This window comes from Choloepus didactylus, chromosome 13 (genome assembly GCF_015220235.1).
Source record: "Choloepus didactylus isolate mChoDid1 chromosome 13, mChoDid1.pri, whole genome shotgun sequence".
NCBI lineage: Eukaryota > Metazoa > Chordata > Mammalia > Pilosa > Megalonychidae > Choloepus > Choloepus didactylus.
In genome coordinates, this window is record NC_051319.1 from 32,607,663 (window position 1) to 32,633,781 (window position 26,119).

General features: G+C 35.4%; 1 protein-coding gene across 3 annotated transcripts in view; it reads left to right on the forward strand.

Moving 5' to 3' along the window:
* The window catches only part of SLF1 (SMC5-SMC6 complex localization factor 1), a 103,424-nt gene that overhangs the window by 31,627 nt on the left and 45,678 nt on the right, over positions 1-26,119 (forward strand). For 2 of the 3 annotated variants that reach the window (XM_037801873.1, XM_037801874.1), the window contains 3 exons: positions 1,919-2,065; positions 2,931-3,077; positions 3,867-3,989. In XM_037801873.1, coding sequence (XP_037657801.1) covers positions 1,919-2,065; positions 2,931-3,077; positions 3,867-3,989 — 417 coding nt within the window. Of the gene's footprint in view, positions 1-407; positions 548-1,918; positions 2,066-2,930; positions 3,078-3,866; positions 3,990-26,119 lie in introns of all 3 variants that reach the window. The other variant, XM_037801875.1, reaches the window with a different exon arrangement.

Below are 26,119 nucleotides of genomic sequence, written 5' to 3' on the forward strand. Positions count from 1 at the left end.
TGAGAAGTCTTAGTAAAAAAAAAAAAAAACCTAAAACTAAGATGAGAAGTATTCCATCCATAATCTGACATTTATTTATGTTGATTGTATCTTTAATTTAGACTAGATAAAATATTTTTGTCCTTGATTTTTTAAAATGATTCATTGTTACTAGACCAGCAAAGCATTATTAGGTCTTGGGATATACAGAAATCACTTTATTCTTCAGGACTTTTGTTATAATGATTTTTCCTTGAAAGATTTTACCAGTGTTTAATACCCTTTGGTTTAGAAGGGTGCATTTTACCTGCTTGTTTGACTAACAAAGTATTATGCATTATAGATAAAGTTGGGTACCATAAAAAGTACATAATGTTAAAATTATACTTGTGTGATTGTCTGAACCATTTTTACATACATACCAAAAGAAATTCAAATTAATGCAGATTCCCAAACCAATTCTGTTTGTACTAAACATAGCAATCAAGAAGAAAACAAAGATTTTAAGAAAGATGTAAGATTTGTTGAAATGAAAGGTGCCTTAAGAGAGACCATGTATAGAACTCAGGTAAAACTATAGACTAAAAAATGTACATTTTTGGTTCTCCTTACAAAATTATTTGAGAGGCATTATTCACACATATTTGGGAATCATAGAACTAGTTTTTGAACTCAGCTCTGTGTTTTATAGTTGGTGCCTTGAGGTAAAACTTTCTAAGCTTAAACTATTTTTTTTTTCTGGCTCCTCCAAAGTTCAATTGATACTTATGTGGCTTATGAGACTACTTTTATGATTAACTGTGTATGCATGTCTAATAAGAGGCTACTTGAGTAGATGTGTCTGCTGAAATATGCCTTGTACATTGTGAGATCCTCTAGTCCACAGTATAAAGTATTTTTAGCTATAGAAAGGAACGATCAATGTTGAATTTCTTGAACTTCTTGGCTGCGCTTAATGGAAATGCATAAAAGAATGTTCTTGTTCATGGGAAATGTATATGTGAATTATATTGTTTGTTCAAGGATGTGTGCAGCTTGCTCTCATGTTCAGAAGATAGAGCAATAGATGATGGATGATAGGGAGGGAGGGAGGTAAAGAAAGAAATGGTGTGACAGGATGTTAAAATTGGTGGATCTGGGTATAGGGGGAGGCGGGTCAGGGTATGCTGGAGTTCTGTGTACGGGGTTTGTATTGTTTTTGCAACTGTTCCTGTAAATTTGAATTTATTTCAAAATAAAATTAAAAAAAAAAAAGGAATGCAAACTAATGATATATTTATTAAAAGAAATGTAGTTTTAATTTAACATGGGAAAAATAATATATTTCAAGACAGATGTAGAAATTATTAAAATTGAAAGAAACTCAAAGGATATGTGTAGAGTTCAGGTAGAAAATTATTTTTTAAAAGTAAATTTCTTAATATAATGAAAAATAATGTGGTTTGTAATTGTGTAAAACTCCCTGCTATGTTTAATGTTTTTATACTAATGTCCTATAAAAAGATTTTCTTGAGATGTTTCATTTGATGTACCTAGTAATGGCAAGATTCTGTTTGATCTGCAGTGTAAATTATTTCTACAAACATTTGGAAAAATAAAAACAATGAAGATAATCAAATTTTATTTTGACTAATCATTTGACAAAGATGGATAAACAGAGATTCCAAGAAAGTGTAATTAAAATGAAAGTCTCAAAATTAAGTGCATATGTAAATGAGATATAAATGATCATGAATTAAAACATCTGCATTTTCCTGCTTAAGATGTAAAATATCACTAAGATGTAAAATAATTCACATAGCTCTTTGCCATATTTAATCTTGTTTGTATGTCTTACAAAACTACCCTTCAGAGTCGATTTTTCTGTTGTAACTTGCATTGGTTGCATGAGGCTATATTTAATCCATAATCTAACTAAAGTATTTTTGCAAACATGCAGAAAGAAATACAAAATCAGGATGAAGATGTTAATATTAGTTCTGTTTCGACTGAACATCACAAAAACGAAAAATTCAGAGATTCCAGTAAAGATTTGAAATTTGTTAAATTGAGAAATACCTCAAGAATGCAAATATATGGAAATCAGGTAAACTTTCTGAATCAAAATAATGTATAGTTTATAGCTCCTTTCTAAATTTACCAGGTGTGTCTTTCATGATATTGCTGCTTCTGAAATATTTGTACCAAAGTGTTTATAAAGCATGTGTGTATGATTTTAAAAAGAATACAACAGTGAGTGCTTATGTACCCATGAGCCAGGTTAAGAAATATATTGCGTTATCAATACTTTAAGAGCCTGCTGTGTGCCATTTCCCAACTGCATTCCCTTTCCCTCTTACCCAGAGGTATGTCTGTCTTTGAATTTGTGTTATTTTCTTGCTTTTTACTAGTTATATATATATCCCTAACAATATACTGTTTATTTTTGCCTGTTATGTAACTTTTAGTAGTTCATGCTATTTATAGTCTTCTGTGACTTGCTTTTTTTTGCTGGCATATATGCTATTTCATTATTCACTATGCCAAAATTATATTTTTTTGTCCATATGACTATTGATAAGCATTTGGGTTTCCTTTTGTTTGTTTGTTTGTTTGTTTGGTTGGTTTTTGCAATTGTGAACAGTTCTCCTAGGAGCAATGTGAACATTATCTTTTGTGATTCTTGGTGTGTATGTTCAAGAGTTTCTCTAGCTTAGGGTATATTCCCAGGAGTGGAATTGCTGGGTCATAAGAACTGCATGTTCAACCATACTAAGTAATTCCCAACTGTTTTTCAGAATGTTTTATTAATTTATACCTACTCCGATGGTGGATGAAATTTCCTTTTGTATATAACTGTACTATTTTACTGTGTTGTACATTTTTGTAGGACTCCTTTTGCATACATTTAAATGTTGTAATATATATTATTTATGTTGAGATTTGTTTAATTTTTGCGTAAATACATGTAGAAGGAAATTACGAAGAATGATGAAGACATTCAACGAAGTTATACTTTGAGGAAAAAATGTAAAAAAGAAAGAGAGAGAGATTCCAGGAAAGACATCCAACATAACAAAACCAGAAGTACCTTAAGAAAGCACATTTATAGAGATCAGGTAAAACTTTATAAACTGAACAGTTTTCATGTTTTCTGACTCTTCGCTAACATAATCTGGACATATAATCTGATTTTTATGCCTGCTTGCTCTGTTGAATATAACCTGCATGTCATATAAAAAAATCTTGAATTGATCTGGTAAGATATTTGTAGTTCATATTATGATTAACTTTAGTTCACAGTGAAAAGAATTTTTATGTGCATGTACAAAGAAATTGTAGTTAATGATCAAGAAATTTAAATGAATTTTGTTTTGCCTGAATGTAGCCACAATAAAGACCAAAACCACAAAATTATAAGTTCTGAAAAAAGGCTTAATTTCCTGAAATGAAAAATATCTTAAGACTGCATATGTATGTAGTTTGGCTAATACATTTTAATTTAAATTTTAATTTTTATGCCTGCCCTTATTTTTTTGTTCTTCCTTGATATAATACAGACCATTTTTAATAAGATAGCCTGTCTTTTAAATTGGATCCTTCTCGAGTTAGTTTTTCTGAGAGTCTAACTTTATTTTACAATCCAAACTACAGAATTTTTCTATGCATGTATTCAGAAAGATCTTCAGAAAAATGAAAAAGGTAAATAAATCTTGTTTTACCAGGTGAAACTTTCCAAATTAAAAATGTTTCCTTTTTTCCCCATTTTTTTGATTGTAGTATTGCTGTAGTTAGCAGTATTTGAATGTGTTCATTGTTTCTTGTACTGTCTGTCCATTGTGAACTTTTATCATTTATGTTTATACTGTCTTTAATACACTAATTAAACTACTTTTACGTGTTTGTAGAAAGAAATGAAGAATTCAGTTTTCGCTGATCATATCAAAGATGCAAAAACCAAGGATATCAGGGCAGATGTGGAAACTGTTGAAATAAGAAATGCCTTAAGGAAGCATATATATAGAGCTCAGGTAAAACTTGGCATGTTAAATATAATCCTTCCCTAGTGTTATCAAAATATAGTAATATATATTACTCTATAATGATATACAGTATATATAGTCTATACATACATATGTATACATAGTAATTATATATGTATATAACCCCTAATATTTAATAGCTCTTAAAGTAGTTTCATTAAAACAGTTCATTAATCTATTAGCAGATTTGTATTTGGAAATTTAGTAAATATGCAGAATTATCTGCTCTTTATACCTCAGTAAAGTCACATATAAATTGTGTGTTTAAATTATGTGTTTACCATAGCTTAAATTCATTTTGTTTTCACAGAAATTGGCTTTAACTTGTGTATTAAGAAGAGGTCATATTTTTTATCAAATACAATTAAAATATGTGATATGGACTATCAATACTACATGTAAACCATTGGTATATTTTCATGATAATCAGACTTTTTCAAGGCTTGGTGTGATACTTAGACATTGTTCCTCAAAGAGGATTTATTAACTGTGGGTAATCAAGTACCTGGGTTGCATGTGATTATATACAAGGGAACTGAGTTTATGCTGCTACACAGCTTGGATTCATCAACCAAATACTTATTCAAATAGGATTTATAGCCGCTTTGAAAATTATAATTACCTAAATTTATTGAACTCTTTATGAATTGTCACTTCAGTTGTAGTTTTTTACTTTATGTAATGTGTCAAATCTTTTTAAAACAATGTATCTGTTATTTTTGTCTTTTTTTGTGGTAAAATATACATAACAGAAAATTTGCTATTTTGACAATTTTTAAGTATACAGTTCGGTGGCATTAAGCACATTCACAATGTTATGTAACTGTCACCACTATATTTCCAGAATTTTTTCATCTTCCCAAATAGAAACTCTGTACCCATTAAGGAATATATCTCTGCATTCCCCTCTTACCCCAGCTCCTTACTCCAACCCCTCTCTCTATTCTACTTTCTCTCTCTATGAATTTGTCTATTCTAGATACCTCAAATAAGTGGAATCATACAATATTTGCCCTTTTGTGTCTGGCTTATTGCACCTAGCAGAGTATTTTCAGGGTTCATCCATGTTGTAGCATGTGTCAGAATTTCCTTCCTTTTAATGACTGAATAATATTTCATTGTGTGGATATAACCACAGTTTGTTTATCTACTCATCTGTTGATGAACATTAGGGTTATTCCCACCTTTTTGGCTATTATGAATAATGCTGCTGTGAATATTGGCACACAAGTATCTGTTAGATTCTCTGTTTTTATTTCTTTTCAGTATATACGTAGGAGTAGAAAGGTTAGGTGTATGTTTAACTTTATTCTCCATATCCTCACCAGTGCTTGTTGCTTTCTGGTTTTGTTTTGTTTTGTTTTTGTTTTTTGATAAAAGCCATCCTAATGTGTGAAATGTTCATTTTGGATTTAATTTGCATTTCACTAATGACATATGATTTTGAGCATCTTTTAATATGCTTGTTGACCATTTGTGTATCTTCTTTGGAAAAATTTCTGTTCATCTCCTTTGCCCATTTTTAAATTCTTACAAATATTTTCTCCCATTCTTTGGGTTGTCTTTCATGTTTTTCATAATGCCCTTCAGTACAGAAAAGATTTTAATTTTGGTCAAGTCCAATTTATCTTTTTATATATATATATATATATATATATATATATATATATTTTTTTTTTTTTTTTTTTCCCTAATTTGTTGCCTGTGCTTTTGGTGTCATTTTTAAGAAACCATCGTCAGATCCAAAGTTATCTCTTATATTTAGTTCTAACAACTTTATACTTTTAGCTCTTAAATTTAGGTCTTTGATGAATTTTGAGTAATAGTTTCTTTCTGGACTATCTTCTGTGTCTAAATGTATCCTTATCCCAGTGCCACTTGTTTTGATTACTGTAGCTTCATAAAAGTTTTGAAATTGGGAAGTGGGAGTCCTCCAACTTTTTTCTTCCTTTTCAAGATTGTTTTGGCTATTTGGGATCTCTTGAAATTGCATATGAATTCAGGATACGTTTTCTATTTCTGCAAAAAATGCTGTTGAAATTTTGTCATGGAATGCACTGAATCTGGCAATATTGTCATCTTAACAATATTAAGTCTTCCAATCCAGGAATACAGAATAGCTTTCCATTTACTTATATCTTTAATTTCTTTCAGCAATGTTTTGTAGGTTTCAGTGTACAATTTTTTTTTTTTTTTTGCCTCTTTGGTTAAATTCACTTCCAAGTGAAATGGAATTGTAAATGGAATTGCTATCTTAATTTCCTTTTTGAGTTGTTCCTTGTTAGTGTATAGAAATACAACTGATTTCTCTGTTGATTTTGTATTTTGCAACTGTGCTGAATTTCTTTATTAGCTCTAACATTTTTTTGTGTGGATTCTTTAGATTTTTCTACATATAAGATCATGTCATCTGCAAACAGATAATTTTACTTCTTTATTTCCAATTTGGATACCACTTAATTCTTTTTCTTGCCTAATTATTCTGGCTAATAGCTCCAATACTGTGTTGAGGAGATGTGGCAAAAGTAGGCCTTCTTATCTTGGTCCTGATCTTGGTGGAAAAGCTTTCAGTCTTTCACTGTTGAGTATGATATTGGCTATGGGCTTTTCATATGGGATCTTTGTCATGTTGAGGAAATTTCCTTCTGTTATTTCATTGAGTATTTTTATGAAAGGGTGATAGATTTTGGCAAATGCGTTTTCTGCATCAAAATAACCATGTTTTGTTTTGTTTTCCCTTCATTCTGTTAATGTGATGTATTACATTATTGATTGTTGTTTGTTGAACTATCCTTGCATTTCTGGGATAATTGCCACTTGGTATATTCCAGGTTCATATATGCTGTAGTGTTACCAGCACTTCATTTCTTCTTCTGGCTGAATAATACTCCATTTTATGGTTGTACCATATTTCATTTATCCATTCCTCTTTTTGTTGACACTTATGTTACTTCCATATTTTCGCTATAGTGAATAATAATGCTATGATTAACATTGGTGTACAAATATCTGACCAAGTCTCTGCTTCCAGTTCTTGAGGAATGGCATTGCTGAGTCATATGGTGATTCTGTGTTTAACTTTCTCAGAAACAACCAAACTGTTTTTCAGAGCAGCTGTACCATTTTACATTCCCACCAACAATGCACAGTAATTCCTGTTTTTCACCAACCCTTTTTTTTTTTTTTTTCAGATTTTTAAATACTAGCCATCCTACTGGGTACAAAATGATATCTCATTGTAGTTTTAATTTACTTTTCTTTAATGGCTAATGATAATGAGCATGTTTTCATATACTTATTGGCCATTTGAATATCTTCTTTGGAGAAATGTCTATTCCAATCCCTGGCCCATTTTTTAATTGGGTCTATTTGTTGTTGAGTTGTAGGAGTTCTTTATGTATTCTCTGTATTAAGCCCTTATAAGATACATGGTGTTTTAGTTTCTTACATGTTAAATCAAATACCATGCAATGAGTTGGCTTAAAAATGGGAATTTATTAGCTCATGATTTTGACAGCAGGAGAAGTCCAAAATCAAGGCCTCATCAAGGCAATGCTTTGTCCTCAAAGTTGGTATTCTGGGGCTGGCTGCCAACAATCCTTGGTCCTTAGATTTTCTATCACATCGCAGTGCACATGGTAGCCTCTCCTGGCTTCCCTGAGTTCTGTTAACTTCCTGTTCCTTCCCATGGCTTTTCTCTGTGTCTGACTTCTTCTCTGCTTATAAGTGACACCATAATCCAGATTGAAGCCCAGTCTTGTTCATTTGGGCCATGCTTAGAGTGAAGTAGCATCTTGAAGAGATCTTACTTACAATGGGTTTGCACCCAAAGGAGTAAATTAAGTTTAAGAACATGTTTCTATGGGGTATATAGTTCAAGCCACCACAGTTCATCCTCTGGACCATAAAAAAACATGTTCTTCCCGCATGCAAAATATATTCATTCCATCACAAAATCCCAAAAGCCTTAGGTCATTTCAGTGACAATGCTAAGTACCCAACCTTAGTACCAAAAATTGGTTTAGTTTCCTGGCTACTAAATCAAATACCATGCAATGGATGGCTTAAACATTGGGAATATATTGGCTTGCAGTTTTGAGGCTATATGTGCCGGTTTGAAACTGTTATGTGCCCCAGGCAAGGCCATAATATTTTCCTTTCCTTTTTTTTTTTTTAATTTGTTTTTATTGACATATATTCACATACCACACAATCATCCATAGTGTACAATCAGTTGTTCACAGTACCATCATATAGTTGTACATTCATCACCCCAATCTATTTTTTGAATATTTTCCTTGTACCAGAAAAAGTGAAAATAAGAATAAAAAATTAGAAGTAAAAAAGAACACCCAAATCATCCCCCCACCACCCTATTTTTCATTTAGTTTTTGTCCCAATTTTTCTACTCATCCATCTATACACTGGATAAAGGGAGTGTGATCCACAAGACTTTCACAATCACACTGTCACCCCTTGTAAGCTACATTTCTATACAGTCATCTTCAATAGTCATGGCTAATTATTGGGTTGCAGTTTGATAGTTTCAGGAATTTACTTCTAGCTATTCCAATTCATTAAAACCTGAAGAGGGTTATCTATATAGTGCATAAGAATGCCCACCATAGTGATCTCTCAGCTCCATTTGGAATCTCAGCCACTGAAACTTTATTTTGTTTCATTTCACATCCCCCTTTTGATCAAGAAGATGTTCTCAATCCCACGATGTCAGGTCCAGATTCATCCCTGGGAGTCATATCCCATGTTGCCAGGGAGATTTACACCCCTGAGTGTCAGATCCCACATAGTGGGGAGGGCAGTGAGTTCACCTGCCAAGTTGGCTTAGCTAGAGAGAAAGGGCCACATCTAAGGAACAAAGAGGTACTCAGGGGTAGACTCTTAGGCACAATTATAAGCAGGTTTAGCCTCTCCTTTGCCGTAATGAGCTTCATAAGGACAAGTCCCGTGATAGAGGGCTCGGCATGTCAAACTACCAGTCCTCAATGTTTGTGAGAACATCAGCAATCATCCAGGTGAGGAAGCCCAACACCTTTGCATTTTCCCCCAGCTCCTCATGGGGGCCCTGCATATATATTTTTATTCTCTGTCCAAATTACTTTGGAATGTGTCTCAATTTCAACCTATACAAACCTATCAGGTCTCACTTCCTTTTAAAAGTTCCATGTAATTTTGGTATTTGAACAAACTGTATGAATTAAATTGTTGAGGAAATACAGATCTTGCGCTAAGTAAACATCTCTTCCCTTGGTCTCACATGGAATTTGAGGTTTTAAAACACAGTCAGTATTGTCCTTTACTCTTTGAAGGCCATATTCTTTTAATCCAGTCTTGTGGATGTGGACTTACTTACTGTGGTTGTGACCTTTTCATTAGGTTGTTTCCATGGAGATGTGACCCACCCAATTGTAGATGAGATCTTTTGATTAGATCATTTCCATGGAGGTGTGACTCTGCCCATTCCAGGTGGGTCATAATTAGATTACTAGAGTCCTTTAACAGAGCTCATGGAGAAAAGGAGTTCAAAGAAGCTGAGAGAGACATTCTAGAGAGAAGCTAAGATATATAATCCACAGTTTGCCCCTGAGAGAAGCTAAGAGCCGACACAGACCCAGATACTTGAAGACGCTAGGAGATGCAGACAGAGGAACATTTGGAGATGCTAAGCTGAGCGTTGAAGCCCAGTGTTTGCCCAGGAGAAGCTAAGAGAGGACTCCTAGACACTCAGAGAGAAATGCCCCAAGAGAACTGTGCCGGTTTGAGTGTATTGTGTCCCCCAAATGCCATTATCTTTGTGGTTTTGTGTGGGGCAGGCGTTTTGGTGATGGTTGGATTTGCTTGGAATGTGCCCCACCCAGCTGTGGGCAATGATTCTGATGAGATGTTCTCATGGAGGCGTGGCCCCACCCATTCGGGGTGGGCCTTGGTCGGTGGAGCTACATAAATGAGCTGACTGGGGGGAGGAGGAGAGTGCAGCTGGGAGTGATGTTTTGAAGAGAAGCAAGCTTGCTAGAAAGGAACGTCCTGGGAGAAAGCCGTTTTGAGGCCGGAGTTTTGGAGCAGACGCCAGCTGCCTTCCCAGCTAACAGAGGTTTTCCGGATGCCATTGGCCATCCTCCGGTGAAGGTACCCGACTGCTGAGGTGTTACCTTGGACGCTTTGTGGCCTTAAGACTGTAACTGTGTAGTGAAATAAACCCCCATTTTATAAAAGCCTATCCATCTCTGGTGTTTAGCATTCCGCAGCATTAGCAAACTAGAACAAGAACCAAGCAGAGAGCTGAGAAAAACTAAGAGAGACAGAAGCCAAGGGACACTTTGGAGAAAGCCATTTTGAAATGCAGCCCAGGAGCACAGGACTAGCAGATGCCAGCCACATGCCTTCCCAACTGACAGAGGTGTTCTGGATGCCATTGGCCTTTCTGTGGTGAAGGTATCCTCTTGTTTATGCTTTAGTTTGGATACTTTCTTGGCCTTAGAACTGTAAATTTGTAACCTAATAAATCCCCTTTATAAAAGCCAATCCATTTCTGGTATTTTGCATAATGGCAGCTTTAGCAAACCCTAACACTAGAAGGAGTCCAAAATCAAGGAGTTGCTTTCTCCTAGAAGACTTTGGTGTCCTGGTGTTGGCTGCCAGTAATCATCAGTCCTTGGCTTTTCTGTCATATGACAATGTATATGGTGGCTTCTTCTGGCTTCACTGGGTTCTGTTGACTTCTGGCTCCTTCCTGTGGCTTTTCTTTCTATTTGACTTGCAGTCTGCTTATAAAAGACACCAGTAATCCTGATTAAAACTCAGTCTGATTCATTTGGGCCACACCTTAGTGAAGTAACTTCTTAAGAATGTTTTTCTGAGGTACATAGTTCCAAGCCACCACATATAGTTTCCAAGTATTTTATCCCATTTTGTAAATTATGTTTTCACATTATTAATAATGTCTTTTGATGGACTAAAGTTTTAAATTTTGATGAAGTCCATTTTGCCTAGTTTTTTTCCTTTTGTTACTTGTGCATTTGGTGTAAGATCTAAAAAGTCCATTTCCTGCTATAAGATCCTGAAGCTATTTCCCTATGTTTTCTGGTAAGAGTTTTATAATTGTAGTTCTTCATTATACCTTCCTGCTGGATTGAACCTTTTATCAACATATAATATGCTTCTTTGTCTCTTATAATCTTTTTTGAGTTAAAGTGTGTTTTGTCTGACAGTAATAAAGCCACACCACCTCTCTTATTGTTAGTTTGCATGGAATGTCTTTTTCCACCCCTTTACTTTTAACCTGTTTGTGTCTTTGCAGCTAAAGTGAGTTTCTTGTAGATCAAATATAGATGGATCATGCTTCTCATGCTTCTCATCCAGTCTTCTAGTCTATGCATTTTAATAAGGAGTTTAATCTATTGACATTTAAAGTAAAACCTGAAAAGGCTTTGCTTCTGCAATTTAGCGATTTGTTTTCTGTAGGTCTTATATGTTTTTCTGTTCTTCAATTACTCCACTTACTGCTCTTTTTTGAACTTAGTTGCTTTTTTGTAGTGTGTCCTTTTGATTCTCTTCTTTCCTTTTCTCCATATTCTTTGTATTTTTTTTTTAATCGTTGCTTTTGTAATTACCATTTACATCTTAAACTAACACAACCTAGTTTTAGTTTTAGGAGTATGTAAATTCTCTGTTTCTCTATATTTTGTCTCTCCCCTTTATATTGTTATTGCCTCAGATTACATCTTTGTACATTGTATGTCCAACCAATATAGATTTTAAAAGCTTATTTCACATTTGCCTGTAAAGTCCTGTGGGAGGGTGGGGCGGATAGGGGAGCAGTTACAAACCAAAAGTACAGTAATTCAGGAATTTATATTTACCTATGTAGTTACATTTATCAATGTTCTTTATTTCTTTTATGGCTTCAGATTACTTGTCCTTGAATTTTACTGTGAAGGACTCCCTTTAGTATTTCTTGCAGAGCAGGTTAATGCCTACCCTATTGAATTATTTCAATAGTGAACTCTTTCAGCTATTTGGATTTTTTAAACTGTAAATGTCTTAATTTCTCCTTCATTTTTAGTGCATCTTTTAATTGTGAACTGTAACATATATACATAACAGTGATAACTTTCAAAGTACAATTTAACAAGTAGTTAGAGAGCAAATTTCAAAGAATGTCAGGGGTCACAATTCCACAATCCCATTCATTTTTTTTTTTAATTCAATTTTATGGAGATATATTCACATATCATGCGTATAATCAGTTGTTCACAGTATCACCATGTAGTTGTGCATTCATCACCAAAATTAATTTTTGAACATTTTCATTACCACACACACAGAAATAATAATAAAAATTAAATCGAATAAGAACAATTAAAGTAAAAAAGAACATTGAGTGCCTTTTTTTTTTTTTGCCCCCATTTTTCTACTCATCCATCCATATACTGGACAAAGGGGAGTATGATCCATATGGCTTTCCTGATCACATTGTCACCCCTCATAAGCTACATTTTTATACAATCGTCTTCAAGATTCAGGGTTTCTGGGTTGTAGTTTGATAGTTTCAGGTATTTACTGCTAACTATTCTAACTCATTAGAACCTAAAAAGGGTTGTCTATATTGTGCGTAAGAGTGCCCATCAGAGTGACCTCTCGGCTCCTTTTGGAATCTCTCAGCCACTGAAGCTTATTTCATTTCACAACCCCGTTTTGTAAGAAGATGTTCTTCATCCCATGATGCCAGGTCTAGATTCCTCCCCTGGAGTCATATTCCACGTTGCCAGGGAGATTTATATCCCTGGGTGTCTGATCCCACATAGTGGGGAGGAGAATGATTTCACTTGCCAAGCTAGCCTAGCCACAGAGAGAGGGCCACATCTGAGCAACAAAGAGGCATTCAGGAGGAGACTCTTAGGCACAATTATAGGCAGGCCTAGCCTCTCCTTTGCAGCAACAGCCTTCCCAAGGACAGGTCCCGTGGCAGAGGGCTCACCCCATCAAACCACTAGTCCCCAGTGTCTGTAAGCACATCAGCAACCATCGAGAAGGGGAAGCCCAACACCCTGCATTCTCCCCCAGCTCCTCAGGGGGGCTCTGCATATTTTTTTCATTGTTTTTGTTTTTGTTTTTTTTTTAATTAACTATTAACTATATCAAAAAAATTAAAAAAAAAACATAGAATAAAAAAACATTTCAAACAAACCATAACAAGGGAGTAAGAAAAAGACAACTAACCTAAAATAACTACTTTACTTCCAACATGTTCCTACTCTACCCCAAGTAAATAACCTAATATAGCAACATTTCTGTGAACTTGTTCCTACCATATCCACCAGAAATGAACAGTTCATAGTCATTCCTGAGCATTCCCAGAACATTAAATTTACCCACGATAGCTTATCTGTTCTTATTGGGTTATCATTCCCCCTTCATTAATTGCTCTCTTATCACTAGTTCCCCTACATTCTACATTATAAACCATTTATTTTAACTTTTTCAGTGTTCACATTAGTGGTAGCATATAGTATTTCTCTCTTTTTGTGGCTGGCTTATTTCGCCTGATAATTTTGCTGGATATAGAAACCTTGGCTGGTTGTTTTTTTTTTCTTTAAGGACTGAATATATGTCATCCAACTGTCTTCTGGCAGAACTCCATGGATTCTGATGCGATATCTGCTATTAATCTTATTGAGGAGCCATTGTATGTGACAAATCACTTTCCTCTTGTGTCTTTCAAAATCCTCACTGTCTTTAAAAGTTGACAATTTCCCTATAATGTATCTTGGTCTAGACCTCTTAAGAGTCTGTCCTAGTTGGAGTTTGTTGAGCTTCTGGAATGTGTATATTCATGTATTTCATCAGATTTGGGGAAGTTTTGGCCACTGTTTCTTCAAATACTTTTATACCCCTTTCTATCTTCTGGGTACACTTGATGGTGTCCCATGAATCCCTCAGTTTCTGTTCATTTCTCTTCATTATTTTTTCTTTTTGCTCCTTACTCTGTATAATTTAAATTGTCTTGTCTTCAAGTTCACTGTTGCTTTTTTTTCGTGCTCATTCAGATCTGCTTTTGAATCTGTCTAATAAGTTTCTCATTTCAATTGCTGTATTTTTCAGCTCCAAGATTTGTTTGGTTTCTTTTTATATTTGTATCTCTTTATTTTGTTCAATGTTTTCCTTATTTCCTTTAGTTCTTTTTTTCCTTCTTTAATTTATTTTCAGTCTTGATGGAAACATTTCCTTTTTTCTCTCTTTTTTTTAGAGAAGTTGTAGGTTTTCAGAAAAATACATAAAATACAGCTTTCCCATATACCACCCTATTATTAACACCTTGCATTAGTGTGGTAATTTTGTTACAATTCATAAAAGAACATTTTTATAATTGTACTATTAATTATAGTCTATCACTTACAAGAGGGTTCATTGATTGTGTTGTACAGTCCTATGTTTTTTTTTTTAATTCTAGTAACATATATGCAACTTGAAACATCCCCTTTTAACCACATTTATATATATAATTCAGTGCTGTTAATTACATTTGCAATGTTGTCCTACCATCACCACTATTTATTACCAAAACTTTACGGTCAACCCAAATAGGAAGTCTGTAAAATTTAAACATTAACTCTACATCACTACCCCCAACCTGCCCCTTGTAACCTGTATTCTAGATTCTGACTCTGAGTTTATGTTATTCTAATTATTTCATATTAGTGAGGTTATACAATATTTGACCTTTTGGGTCTGGCTTTTTTCACTCCACATAATGTCTTCAGGGTTCATCCATGTTGTCACATGTATCAGAACTTCATTCCTTCTTAGGGCTGGATAATATTCCATTGTGGGTGTATACCATATTTTCTTTAAACATTCATCAGTTGATGGATACTTGGGTTACTTCCATCTTTTGCCAATAATGTCACTATGAACCTTGGTGTACAAATATCTGTTTGAATCCCTGCTTTCAGTTCTTTTAGGTATATACCTAGAAGTGAGACTACCAGCTTATGTGGTACTTTTATACATAACTTTCTGAGAAACTGCCTAACTGTGTTTCACAGCGGCTGCACCATTTTACATTATCACTGACAGTGAATGAGTGTTCTTATTTCTTTGCATCCTCACCAACACTTGTTATTTTCTGTTTTTTTTTTTTTTTTTTTTTTTTTTTTTAATAGTAGCCATTCTAGTAGATGTGAAATGGTATCCCATTGTGGTTTTCTTTGCATTTTCCTAATAGCTAGTGGTTTTGAGCATCTTTTTATCTTTTTTGGCCAATTGTATATCTTCTTTGGAGAAATGTCTATTTAAGTCCTTTGCCTAGTTTTTACATGGCTTCTTTCTCTCTTTATTGAATTACAGGATTTCTTTGTATTCCTGATAATAAGCCTTATCAGATATGTGGCTTCCAAATATTTTCTTCCATTGTATATATCTTTTTACGTTAATGTTAGAGTCCTTTGATGCACAGAAGTTTTTCATTTTGGTGAGGTCCTACTTATCTGTTTTTTTTTTTTTATTTTGTTGCTTATGCTTTGGGTTTAGAGAATAAGAAACCATTGCCTAACACATAGTCCTAAAGATGCTTCCCTACGTTTTCTTCTAGTAGTTTTATAGTTCTTGTTCTTATGGTCTGTGATAAGAACCTATGGTCTATGATCCATTTTGTTTATGTTGTGAAGTAGAGGTTCATCTTCAGTCTTTTGCACATTGACATCCAATTTTCTCAGCAGCATTTTTTTTTAAAAGACTATTATTTCCCCATTGAGTAGACGTAACAAAAATCAGTTGGCCATAAATGTGAGGGTTGATTGTTAAACTCTCAATTTGATTTTGTTGGTCTATGTGTCTGTCCTTATGCCAGTATCATGCTTTTTTGATTACTCTAGCTTAATTGGGAAGTCTGAGTCCTCCATCTTTATTTTCTTTTTCAAAATGGCTTTGGCTATTCAGGGCCTTTACTGTTCCACAAAGGTTTGATTGGTTTTTCTGTTTCTGAAAAGAAAGTTGTTCAAATTTTGATTGGAATTGTGTTGAATCCACCTGGATTTCCACCTGGTTTGGACCCCATCCAGCACTCAGGTACAGGTAGGAGAAAGCTGGTTTGAGGGTAAGAGGTGGCCCAAGACAGCACCATCTGCTAGGAAAACAGAAAGAGTGCACTCCAGCAAGCTGTGGCTCTGCCAGAATCAATATAAATGTTCAAATAATTCTACATTTCCAAAAATAACCTTATCAAGATAAAAAAATGCCCCAAAGTCAAAGCAAATCACAAAGCACATGAGGACCCAAGAAGATGCGGAGAAGCCAAATGACCAAATTAAAAAGCCAGAGGAAACACAGAACTTTGAGCAGTTAATCAAAGAAGTACATACAAATCTCTGAAACAACTTCAGTGGGTTGGCTAAAGACAGAAAGGACACCAAGAAGACTCTAGAAGAGCATAAAAAAGAATTTGAAAGAGTAAATTTAAAAATAGCAGATCTTATGGAAATAAAAGATACTGTGTATCAAATTAAAAATATACTAGAGATACAAAACACCAGATTTGAAGTGGCAGAAGAAAGAATAAGTGAACTAGAGGAATGACAATTGAATGAGAACACACAACAGAACAAATGGTGAAAAAAAATAAAAAAATTTGAAATGGATCTCAGGGAGATAATGGACAACATGAAGTGCACAAATGTAAGAATCATTAGTGTCCCAGAAGAAGAAGAGAAGAGTAAGGGCTAGGAAGAGAATTTGAGGACATAGTTGGGGAAAACTTCCCAACCCTATAAACAACATAAATACGCAAATCAAGCAGCATAATGAACTCCAAATAGAATTAAATCAAATAGATCCACTCCGAGATATATACTAATCAGATTGTCAAATGATGAAGAGATAGATGGAGAAAGTCCTGAAAACGGTAAGAGAGAAGCAACTCACCATATACAAGGGTAAACACATGAGACGAAGTACTGACTAATCAGAGGGCATCATGGAACTGAGAAGGCAGAAGTAGGACGTATTTAAGACTGTGAAAGAGAAAAAATGCCAGCCAGGAATTCTTTATCCAGCAAAGTGATCCTTCAAAATTCTGGGAGAGTTTAAAATTTTCACAGACAAACAAATGCGGAGAGAATTTTTTAACAAGAGACCTTCCCTGCAAGAAATATTAAAGGTAGTTTTACTGCCTGAGAGAAAAAGAAAGGAGAGATCTGGAGAAGGCACAAAACTGAACAGTATTAGTAAAGATTCTTTAAAGGAAAAAAAGAGAGAAGAGGTTAAAAATAGATCTGACAAATGAAAACCGAGGGATGAGATGGTTGGTTCAGGAACTGCCTTCACAGTAACAGTACCTAGCTCATTTTATGAAGCTAACATCACTCTAATACCAAAACCAGATAAAAACACAAGAAAGGAAAACTACAGTCCAATCTCCTTAATGAATATAGAAGCAAAAGTTCTCAATAAAATATTTGCAAATCAAATCTAAAGGCACATTAAAAGAAGCATATACCACGACCAAGTGGGGTTTGTTCAAGGCATACAAAGTGGTTCTACATAAGAAAATCAATCAATCTAATACAACACATTAACAAACTGAAAGGGAAAAATGAAATGATTATCTTGATAGATGCTGAAAAAGTATTTGACAAAATTTACCAGCCTTTTTTGATAAAAACACTTCAAAAGGTAGGAATTGAAGGAAACTTCCTGAATATGTTAAAGGACATGCATGAAAAACCCACAGCCAGCATAGTACTCAATGGTGAGAAATTGAAAGCTTTCACCCTATGATCAAGACAGAGAAAGTATGCTCATTGTCATCACTATTATTCAACATTGTGCCAGAAGTTCTAGCCAGAGCAGTTGGGTAAGACCAGGAAACAGAATACATCCAAATTGGAAATGAAGAAGTAAAACTGTCATTATTTGCAGACGATATGATCTTATATTTGGGAAATCCTGAGAAATTGACGAAACAGCTGCTTGAGCTAATAAACAAATTCAGCAGAGTCCCGGGATATAAGATTAATGCACATAAGTTGGTAGTGTTCCTATACACTAGTAATGACCTAACTGAAGAGGCAATAAAAAAAAAATTCCATTCACAATGGCAACTAAAAAAATTAAATACCTATGAATAAACTTAACCAAGGATATAATAGACCTCTACGCAGAAAATTACCAAACATTAGTAAATGAAATCAAAGGGGACCTAAATAGGTGGAAAGATATTCCTTGTTCATGGATAGGAAAGGTAAACGTCATGAAGATGTCAATTTTATCCAAACTGATCTACAGGTTCAATACAGTTCCTGTCAAAATTTCAACAACCTACCTTATGGACTTGGAAAAGCTAGTTATCAAATTTATTTGGAAGGGAAAGCAGCCTTGAATTTCCAAAAACATCCTAAAAAAGAAGAAGAAAGTGGGCGGACTTCCACTATCTCACCTTAAAGCCTACTATAAAGCCACAATTGCCAAAACAGCATGGTACTGGCACAAAGACATATTGATCAAAGGAATTGAATCAAGGGTTTGGAAATAGACCCCCAGATCTATGGTCACTTGATTTAGATAAGGCCCACAAATCCATTCAACTGGGACAAAACAGTCAACAAATGGGACTGGGAGAACTGGATCTCCATTTCCAAACGAATGAAAGAGGACCCTACCTCACACCCTATAGAAAAATTAACTCAAAGTGGATCAAAGACCTCAACTTAAGAGAGAGTACCATAATACTCCTAGAAGATAATATAGTGAAACATCTTCCAGACCTAGTAATAGGAGGTAACTTCTTAGACTTACACCAGAATCACAAACAATGAGAGAAAAAATAGATACATGGGAACTCCTCAAAATCAAAGCTTCTGTGCCTAAGAGGACTTTGTCAAAAAGTTGAAGAAGCAGCTAACTCAATGGGAGAAAACATTTGGAAACCATGTATCTGATAAGAGACTGATATCCAACATATATAAAGAAATCCTACAGCTTAACAACAGTAGTACAAACAGCCCAATTATTAAATAAGCAAAAGATAGGAAAAGGTATTTGTTCCAGTTTGCTAGAGCTGCCGTTATGCCAAATATCAGAAATGGATTGGCTTTTTTTTTTTAGAATAACAAAAAATATTTTACTAAAACATAAGATTTACAGATGCTTCTAGACAAGTCCTACAAAATGATCACAAGCTTCTGTTTTGAAGGGAGGATTCTACACTTGACAGCAAAGTCACAGTGTTATTAGTGAGGACTTTGATGTTTGTTTAATGTTTCCAGTTTGGTTCAAACAATCAAGCTTGTCCATCTACAGCATCAAAATAAAGTTACACTTGGGTAGAGGGTATATTCTAAAGAACTGGTTAGCTGCTTTTAACCAATGCATTTAATTAGATCACCATAAAAGCGGGGGTGGAGGGGGACTCATAAAATTAAAATAAAACTACCTTTCTTCTCATAAATAAAAATAAAAATAAAAATAAAGTAAAACACCCACTCCCTTGCAGTTAACTCTGACAACTACCTTCATTCACAGTGCTTTACAGTTAAACCATAATGGGGAAAATAAATTAAAGTAGGAGAAGTGCCACTGCTTTTAAACATTTCACAACAATCCAGATGATACTTCTGGCCTCTGCTCATGCTTTACAAGGTGAATCAAGAAAAGACATAGTTAGGCTAATGTGCATTTAATCACCAAAGTATTGAAGATGTCTGGGCTTTTATTCTGTAATGTTTCTAAGACTGTGTTCATTAAATGCAAAGAAGGAAGAAGCCTTGGCAGAACAGGATCACTGATGCACACTTGATGATCAGGTTGATTTAGATATTATTCATGGCATGTGGCCTAGTCCGTGCTACAGCTGTTTCTGTGGCTTGGGCTTTATTGGTCTTCCAGTGCTCCACTGCATCATTTGCTAATGGATCATCTGGATTGGGAGCATTTAAGAAAGCTGGATTGATAGCTGAACTGTTGTGGATCTGCATTGCTCTGGACAACTTATATTTCAAAATATCTAAACATATTCTTCCCAACTTGTCTGTATTAGCATGATATATTTTGGTTATGAAATATACTTTAGGGGCTTCCATTGGATATTCTTCGGAAAGGAATAGTTGAAGTTTAAAAGTCCCTCCCTCAAAGGAGGAATCTTGGCGGCCAGCAGTGTCCACATGGAAATAACGGGTGTTGCTTTCATCTGGTTCTACTTTAATAGCGGGAACTGGTTCTCCTGCAAATGCTGGATTTCCTTGATAATCCTGTGGGACAGCCCAGCCATCTTGTCAGATCCCAAGTTTGGCCTGTGGACTTGTCTCCAGCTCCGCTCACCTCACACATGAGTCACACTGGCTTTTATAAAGGGGATTTAGTTGGCTACAAATTTACAGTTCTACAGCCATAAAAGTGTCCAAACTAAAACATCAACAAGAGGATACCTTCACTGAAGAAAGTCCAATGCATTTGGAATACCTCTGTCAGCAGGTAAGGCATGTGGCTGGTGTCTGCTGTACCTTTGCTCCTGGGTTGCATTTCAAAATGGCTTTTTCCAAAATGTCTCTACTCCTCTCTCTCAGCTCCTGTGCGTCCTCACTGCTTTTTCCCAAAACATTTCTCTCTAGCCATCTGGGGATCCTCTCTTAGCTTCTTCAAGGCAACCTCTGAGCTTCATCTCTTGGCTTAACATCTCCAAATGTCCTTCTTCCTGCATCTCCAATCATTAGCATCAGTGCCTGTGTTGACTTTGGCTCTCTTAAATACTCCACTGAACTAATCAAGCCCAACCCTGAATAGGCAGGGTCCCCTATTCCATGGAAATAATTTAATCAAAGTTCAAAAGGTCACACCTTAATCAATGCTAATAAATCTGGCCCTACAAGATTGCTTTACAGAACATGGCTTTTCTGGGGGACATAATATATCCAAACTGGCACAACATTTTTTTCTAAAGAGGAAATACAAATGGCTAAAAAACATAAGAAAAAAATGTTCATGTTCACTAGATCTTAGGGATATGCAAATCAAAACCACAATGAGATATCATCTCACACCAATAAGAATGGTTGCCATTAAACAAATAGGAAACTACAAATGCTGGAGAGGAAGTGGAGCAACTGGAACTTTTTATTCATTGCTGGTGTGAATGTATAATGGTACAGCCACTGTGTAAGATGGTTTGGCAGTTCCTCAGAAAACTAGATACCGAGTTACCCTGTGATTGGCAGTTCCACGTCTTGATATATATCCAGAAGATCTGAAAGCATTAACACAGACATTTGCACACTGATATTCTTAGCAGCATCGTTCACAGTTGCTAAGAGGTGGAAACAATCCAACTGTCCTTCAACAGATGAGTAGGTAACAAAATGTGGGATATGCATATGATGGAATACTATGCAGCAGTGAGAAGGAATGAGGTCCTGAAACATATGACAACATGTATGAACCTTGAACTCATAATGCTGAGTGAAATAAGTTAGATGCAAAGGGAGAGATACTGTATGTTGTCACTAATATGAACTCTGAACAGTGTAAAATCAGTGTCTTATAATGTAGAATATAGGGGACCTAGAGATAGACAGAGCTAGTGAAGGGGGAATGATTACCTAATATTTACAAACATGTTAATGAGGGTGAACTTAAAGGTATGGAAATAGACAGGGGTGATGATAATTCGTTAATGGGATTATAAGTACCAGTGCTGCATTGAAAATGAACATGATTGAAAGGGTTGTTTAAAGGCATGTATCCCACAGATTAGCACTACAAATATAAATAAGTGCTTGCATGATCTACTTCTGAGGTATCACACTGTTACAAAGAGTTAACAACAGAGTGGTATAAGGGAAAAACTACAGATTGCATGATACAGACTATATTTAATAAGAATACCTTACCAAGACCACACTAATATTAGGGGTAAAGAATTGGTGGCTGAAAAAGCTTTGGGGTAGTTTTGGGTTATGCAAACTGTTTAAAATTGAGAGATGATGGTAACACGACTAAGTGAAGATAATGTGCGATTTTGTTTATCTTGGACAGAATGTATGCTGTGTGAACTTAGGGACCCCCTACTTAATAAATCAAGACCTCAATCTTGAGGCTTGCTCTTGTGAAACTTATGGCTCTATGGGGTAGGCTAAGCCTACTTATAATTATGGCTAAGAGTCACTTCCAGAGAACTTCTTTTGTTGCTCAGATGTGGCCTTCCTCTCTCTCTAAGCCCAATTCTGCACATAAATTCATCACTCTCGCCCCTACATGGGACATGACTCCCAGGGGAGTGAATCTCCCTGGCAATGTGAGATACGACTCCCAGGAATGAGCCTGGCCCTGCTATCAAGGGATTGAGAAAGCCTTTTTGACCAAAAGGAGGAAAAGAAAGGTAACAAAATAAGGTTTTAGTGGCTAAGAGATTTCAAATAGAGTCAAGAGGCTATCCCAGAGGTTACTCTTATGCCTGCCCCAGCTAGATATTCCTAGTGGCCACAGTAAGCCAAGTCCTAATCAACAGTAGTCCTGAAAATACTAATGAGTAACTAGGTCCCTATGTAAGACTCTATAAAAGTTTCACTCACTAAGTTTATTTTTAAGAAACTTAAATCCTCCAGTGTTCCTATGCAAGATAAGTCCCCCAAACCAGAGGCAACAGCCTCTTCAAGAACATTGAGATGCATCCCCCTTCCTCATAATGTCAACACCCCTTTTCAATATGAGCAAGTTAAGGTGGTCACTGCCCAGATATCCCTGAAGATTGAGAAAGTGATCAAATGAGATAGAGGGAGGTATACCAACAGACAAGATAGGACTTAACTTATTATGAACACTGAATCTTATGTAATTTTTTTTTTTTTTTAGTTTCTAGGGCATTAGAATAGCTAGGACAAAATAACTGACACAATGGAACTGTAACCCATAAATAAGATTCTCTGAAATTTGCTCTATAAGTATTTGTTAAATCATACTTTGGAAGCTTCCAACTTTCTGTATATATGTTATATTTCACAAGGAAATAACTGAAATTGTGGAACTGTAATCTATAACATTCTTTGAAATTTGCTCTCTAACTGCTTGTTAAATTGTACTTTGAAAGTTGTTACTTTTCTGTATATATGTTATATTTTACAATAAAAAATGTAAAGAAAAAAAAAAAGATTCCTCTGCTACCTTTGCCCCAGAGGAATTGGAACAATGGCCATCCTTAGAGCTGGCCCCCTGCGATCTGAGGTGCTGATTAAAGGTAGAGATCTAGGATCTGACCACACATCCTTGGAATTTGGCCAGCTAGTTCTTTTATGTCCCAGCCTAGCACCAAACCTGACCCGGGAGTTGGAATTTCAGTTCCTACTTCTGTCAGCCAAGAGGCTGTGGGAAAGGGAATGGTTGCCGCTGCAGGGAGGGTGAAGCTCAATGATCTTATCACAAATTATCAGACTTTTCCTCCTGCTCCTCTCTGGATGCTGTAAAGTGTTCCCCTAGACTCCAGAGTTTCAAAGTGGTTGATTCAGATAATTTCTGCAAGTTTAATAGTTGTTTTGTTTGAGGGACTGATTCCTGGCATTTCCTACCCTGCCATCTTCCTACAATCTCCTTGCCTTTAGTTCTTTGAATATGGATTCCTTTAGGTCTTTGAACATATTTAAGATAGTTGATTTGAAGTCTTTGTCTAATTATCCTAGTGGATGAGCTTCCTCAGGGATGTTTTCTTACAAATTCTTTTTTTTCCCCTGTAAAGGTGCCATACTTCTGGTTTTTTGAGTGTGTTTTGTACTTTTTTTTGTTGAACACTGGACATTCTGAGTTTACCTTGTTATAACTATGGAAATCTAGTTGTCCCACTCCACTGATGTCTTAGGTTTTTTGTTTTTGCTGTTGTTGAAGTCTGGAGCCATCAATTTGTGACTTTTCCAAACTATTTTTGGTCCCGAATGGGAGATGCAAGGAGATAAAAGGGGGAAAAAATAGGTCCTGCTTCTTTAAGACTCTTCTGCCACGTTTGCTAGAGGAAGGTTTTGAACTATGACACCCCTCAGAGCATCTGAAGTAGCTGATCAAAAGCTGTGAACAGTGATAAGATCACTTATCCTCCTATTTTCATAAAATTGGTCCTTATAGCCTATCATGGCATCTGAAAGCTGCCTCAGGAGCTAGGTGTGCGGTCCCCACTGCTACTTGCCATGAGGTTAGAGGATGGGGAATGGAGGGTGAATGCTGAATGAAGTGTGAAATTCACCAATATTTATCACAATTTGCCAGCTCTTCCTCTAGCTCCTCCCTGGTGCTGCATAGTGTTCCACTAGACACCAGAGTCCCAAAATACTTGGTTCAGATAGTTCTAGTTCAGTCATTGTTTTGGTGGAGGGATTGATTCTTGGAGCTTCCTACTCCGCCGTCTTCCCACAATCCCTTATGTAGTCTTAAGGCCACATAAAATATATAGATCAACAAAGAAAAAAAAATCTTACTTTCTCATTTGAAAAATAATTTTTGTGATACACATATAGCTAAGATTCTTAGTCTATAAAGAAGACATTACATCAATTTAAGCGGTATTTTTGTTTCCTGCCTGCTAAAACAAATGCCATATGATGGGTTGGCTTAAACAACTGGAATTTATTTGCTCATTATTTTGAAGCTAGAAGAAATCCAAAATTTAGGCATCAGCAAGGTGATGCTTTCGCCCCAAAGACTGTGGCATTCTAGGGCTAGCTGCCTGTGATCCTTGGTCTTTGGCTTTTCCTTCACATGGCAATGCACATGGTGACATCTTCTCCTTTCTGTTTCAGGTTCCATTGACTTTCAGCTTCTGGCTTTTCCCTATCGCTTTTCTTTCTGTGCCCAGTTTCCTTTGCTTATGAGAACTTCAGCCATATTGGATTAAGACTTACCCTCATTCCTTTTGGGAACACCTTAACTAATAACATCTTCAAAGGTCCTAATTACAAATGGGTTCACACCCACAGGTTTGCGGGTTGGGACCTGAATATGACTTTTGTGGGAGACATCATTCAATCCCCAAGAGGCAGTAACCATCTTTGTAAATTAAGTTGCCAAGCCTAATCACATTTTAAAAAAACAAGCTACTTGAAGACTGCTTTGAGTAGTATCAACAATCCTTCAGTATTTAGAATACTCCTCAGCAAATTCCTATTGTCATAAAAGAGATGGATGTGTTTTGAGGATTGTGGTCAGTAGCCTGATTTTTTGCGTGAGATTACCTTCTCACTACACATGTTTAAGAGCACTTGTTTCCTCATCAGGACAGTTACTAAACTTTTGATTTTTACTACTCTGATAGGTAAGAAATGTTTTAATTAGCATTTCTTTGTATTCATTTCTAGAATTTCCCTAGTGGTATGTCTTCCTTACTTTTCCATAGAACATTAGAATCAGTTTAGCTTGTTGCAAAAAATAATCTTTTTGCAATTTTTATTGGGAGTATAGAAGATTTGTCTGTTAACTTAAGATAATATATTCAATCATTTTCCATTAGATTTTTAGCCTATTTCCAAATTTTCTCATAAATTCTTCTGTAATGGGTAGTTTTGTGGTGCTCTTTACTTTTATGCTACTGTTGTCATACCTTTTACTTATCTGTATTCTGAGTATCATGTATCTTCTGCCTGAAGATTGTCCTTTAATATAACTTGTAGTATAGTTCTTCTGGTAATGAGTTCTCTAATTTTTATTTGTCTGACGAAGTCTATTTCTCCTTCAATTTTAAACAATATTTTTTGCAGAGTGTAGGATTTTGGATTGATAGTTTTTTTCTTTCCATACTTTAAAGATGCCACTACATTATCTTTTGGCTTTCATTATTTCTGATGAGTTGGCTGTAATTTTTATCTTTATTGTCTGTACGAAAATATCATTTCTCTGATGATCTTTAAGTTTTTTCTGTTTATCTTTGTTTTAGCATTTTGAATATTATACTTCTGGTTATGTTCCTTTTTGTTTGCTTTTTGCTTTTTGTTTTGGTGATGTGGTGATATTTATCTTGGTGTGTGTTCTCTAAACTTCTTGCATTTCTGAGTTTGATACTTTTCATTATCAAATTCCTTTTCACAAGTGGTAGGGAATTTCTCATGATATGGCCCCAGGATTCTATCCTGCCCCTCTTG